Source organism: Morus notabilis, unplaced genomic scaffold, assembly GCF_000414095.1.
Source record: "Morus notabilis unplaced genomic scaffold, ASM41409v2 C11305753, whole genome shotgun sequence".
Lineage (NCBI taxonomy): Eukaryota > Viridiplantae > Streptophyta > Magnoliopsida > Rosales > Moraceae > Morus > Morus notabilis.
In genome coordinates, this window is record NW_010384760.1 from 1 (window position 1) to 757 (window position 757).

Sequence of the window (757 nt, forward strand, 5' to 3'; positions counted from 1 at the left end):
TATATATATATATATATATATTGAACATATCATGTCATATCATATCCATTGATAGCTGTCCCAATTTTTTCCATGGAGAAGGAGAAAAACCATTCAAAGCCTCATGCTATAATGTTTCCCCTCACTTACCAAGGCCATGTGACCCCATCTATCCATCTAGCCATGAAACTAGCATCAAAGGGCTTCGCAATCACCTTTGTCAACACAGAATTCATCCACCACCAATTAACCAAATCACAACCCAATAGCACCTCCGCCGCTGCCATCGAAGACGACATCTTCACCGGAGCCCGTGAGTCGGGCCTTGACATACGCTACAAGACGATGACCGACGGTTTTCCATTGGATTTCAACAGAATTTTAAATCCGCAATTCGTTGCGCTAAACTTTCTAAGCCTCCCTGTCCATGTGGATGAGCTTGTTGGAAATTTAGTTAATTCTGATCCATCAATTTCTTGCTTAATTGCGGATACTTTCTACACATGGGCATCACATATAGCCCACAAGTATAAGCTTGTCAACATTTCTTTTTGGACCCAACCGGCTTTGGTGTTCAACATATACTACCACATGGAACTCCTCATTACTAATAGTCATTTTCCTCCACAAGGTATGCCATGTCCCCAAATAATTTTCATACACAATACTTGTATAAATTCTTTTTGTAGTGTAATATACATATATAATATTCTTAAAAATGAGGAATATTTTTGAAACATTTCATATTTTTGGGTTTCTAGAACTAGTGCAACATGAA

The 757-nt window shown here is 38.3% G+C and overlaps 1 protein-coding gene across 1 annotated transcript; it reads left to right on the forward strand.

Annotated features, from left to right (window-relative positions):
* Nucleotides 1-60: 60 nt before the first annotated feature.
* LOC112094865 (UDP-glycosyltransferase 86A1-like) lies at nt 61-610 on the forward strand (the record flags this gene model as incomplete). Its single annotated transcript, XM_024176575.1, has 1 exon — nt 61-610. A coding segment is annotated over exon 1 (538 nt), but the record flags the coding sequence as incomplete, so codon positions are not given.
* Nucleotides 611-757: the final 147 nt, after the last annotated feature.